The sequence below is a fragment of the Mugil cephalus genome, chromosome 12 (genome assembly GCF_022458985.1).
Source record: "Mugil cephalus isolate CIBA_MC_2020 chromosome 12, CIBA_Mcephalus_1.1, whole genome shotgun sequence".
Classification (NCBI taxonomy): domain Eukaryota; kingdom Metazoa; phylum Chordata; class Actinopteri; order Mugiliformes; family Mugilidae; genus Mugil; species Mugil cephalus.
Window position 1 is genome coordinate 21643972 of NC_061781.1, and position 2811 is coordinate 21646782.

At 44.8% G+C, this 2811-nt stretch overlaps 1 protein-coding gene across 1 annotated transcript; it reads right to left on the bottom strand.

Moving 5' to 3' along the window:
• Positions 1-513: 513 nt before the first annotated feature.
• Positions 514-2047, bottom strand: olig1 (oligodendrocyte transcription factor 1). Its single transcript, XM_047601201.1, has one exon. The coding sequence runs from the start codon at positions 1647-1649 to the stop codon at positions 864-866; it is 786 nt and encodes a 261-aa protein (XP_047457157.1). The 5' UTR covers positions 1650-2047; the 3' UTR covers positions 514-863.
• Between the last annotated feature and the right edge of the window lie 764 nt (positions 2048-2811).

Below are 2811 nucleotides of genomic sequence, written 5' to 3' on the forward strand. Positions count from 1 at the left end.
TTGTTGTTCAGCTTTATATTTTGCAGCTGTGATCACCTCCTATTACCTACTTTTTTTTTGCACCACATTATGAGACAGTCGCACAATAGAATATGTTATGCATGCATAATTTTGTCAGTTTACTTTTGTGAATTGCACATAAACCAAATTTTCACATCATTTTCCTTTTTTTTCTGGTCCTGGTCTCGCACTGGCAAGTCTGCAGTAAGTTAACTAATTTGAACATTCAAATGAGGATAAAGCTATAAATTGTGGATTTCATGAAGGATTGTTGCTCTGGACAACTAAACAAACTGGATTGCAACTTTTTCCTTAGTTTTAAATTGTCTAATAAATCAGGTGCTGGTCAGTCGCAGGGACAACTTAAGTAAAAGTCAGGAATGAACAACTAATTAACCATTAATTAAATCTGGGTATGAAACTCAGCTGATCTGATTCATCAGGACTTTGAGACTGTAGCTGGATCTCGTTTGGATTAACAGTTTAAAGACGATAACATAGGATTTCAGAGCCTTTAACGAGCAGATGTTTTATTTCATAAGAGGCCTTCCTCTCTTTCTTTTAGGGGCTCTTTCAGATTTGTCACCAACTATCATTCAACACACTACAGCACAATACTGCAGCCAATACACGCCGTGCACACAGCTATTACAGGTTACACTTAAGAAAAGCATCTCAGCTCGCATTCAGACAGGCACTATTAGACTGAGACATAAGAACAGTTCCATAATCTTTAGTAGTGTAGTAAAATATCAACACATTAAGATGTTAGAAAAATAACAATTCATATAAAAAAAAAAAAATGTTGCATACATTAACAGTCATCAAGTCAGAAATATTCCTCAGCTTTCGCCTGCAAAGTGTCATTTTGGGAATCTGGGAGCTGGGGCGGAGTGGTTGAATCTGGGCAGTCTGCAGACGCCACAGGGACACATGGGCCCCCCTGAGGCTCCTGCAGAGCTCCACTGCACCGGTGCCAGTGACGCTTCCATGGGACCCGGTGACAGCAGTGAACATTTAGCCGCCGCAGAGGATGAGGACGGGGAGGAGGAGGAGGAGGAGGAAGAGGAGGAGGCTGCTGCTGAGGAGAGGAGGGATTCCTGGGTGAGTAGGAGCTGACTGGGGCCCGAGATGAGGGGCCACCCGCCAGCGAGCAAAAGCCTCGGGACTGGTCCTGTGTTCACTCCCATGCCGACGCTGACCTCCCCGAGCAGCCTCCGCATCTCCTGCAGGGATGAACCCAGGAGGAGGATGTAGTTCCTGGCCAGAACCAGGGTGGAGATCTTCGAGAGCCTGCGGCCTGGAGGAGCTCCAGGCTGGTGGGACTGAGAGGAGGCGGAGGAAGGCGAGGAGGCGTAAGGCACCATGACCTCCCTCAGGGCGTCCATGGCAATGTTCAAGTCTTGCATTCGCTTCCTCTCCCTGCTGTTGATCTTCCTCCTCAGCTCCTGTTGCTCCTCGTGACTCAGCTCCCTCTGGGGTTTGGCTGATCTCTGACCACCCTGGAGGCCGAGCATGGGCGCAGGATTCAGGCGGGAGCTCAGGTTAAACCCTGGAGGGCAGTGGGCTAAGTCCTGGACTGACCCAGGGCCGCAGAGCGGTAGAGACTGCTCCTGGGCCCTGATCACTGGGTTTGACAGCACATTCATGTTGTAGTCCCCTCAGAGGTCTGAGTTGTAGCTCACTTCAGTCAATGAATCAAAAATCGCGCAGTCACTGAAGCTTCTGTTAAAAAAAAAAAAATCCACCAACTGCAGAATCAAATCTTCATTCCCCTCCACCTGTTGATTTCCTCTTTGTTTGCAGAAAGCTGCAAGCTGCCATCCAGCACAGCGAAAGCCTCCTAAAGTGGCAGCTCAGTTTTTCATCTCATTTCCGCAGCTGCGTGAGGCGAGAATGACACCTCACCCGGGGGAGAAGTGAGCTAAATGCTGCCCTCGCATACCCCCACCTCAGTTGAACTCCTCCCCAGTACATGATCTGCTTCTGAAACGCACGTCCGACTTTGAGAACCACAGATCACGAGCAGAAACCCAATGACAATGTAAGAGTGGAAAGGAGTAGGTAATCTGATCTCTGCTTATAAGAAAAAAGTGTGCACCTGCAACTCTAACACTCAACCAACATGTGACAGTGACAATTAAGTTTACAGTATTCAAAGTTGATAGTGTCCTGTTTGAGTTTTCCATACTTTCTTGCAGCCATATGCCCATTAAGCTTGAATATTAATCTATTTACACATATATTTGTGAGATAAAAACACTAATAAAAAAACAGTTTTCCAAGTCTCTGCACAGAAACTGATTAGTTGGGGATTTCACTGTACTTGTACATTGACAATAAAGATATGTAGATGGTAAACTTATAGGATAAGATGAATGTATGACAAAAAAATATTTACCTATACAACTCTGTCCATGAACTTATGACCCAATAGGAAAAACCTAACCTGACGTATGAACTCTTTTTGCAGCAGCACACATCATCCAATAACCCAGATTGTGCCACAATAAAGGAATTCAATTATTAAATGTAATGATAATGAGATATCTGAGGAAAAGAGACGCAAGGAATAACTCAAAAGAAGGAAAGCGTTGCATTGTCAGTGTGATCACGTCAGTACGTTGATGTTACAATGAGCTAACCGCGGCGTTAGCAACCGACAGCTTTTTCTTTGTGAGACTTTAATTGAAAACACAAACACACGCACAAAAAAAAAAAAAAAAAAAGAGCTTAATGGAACTTACCTCTACAACCAACTTGAAAGCCATTAAAAATCACCAGCACTTCGCTAAGTGACAGAGAGCAGGT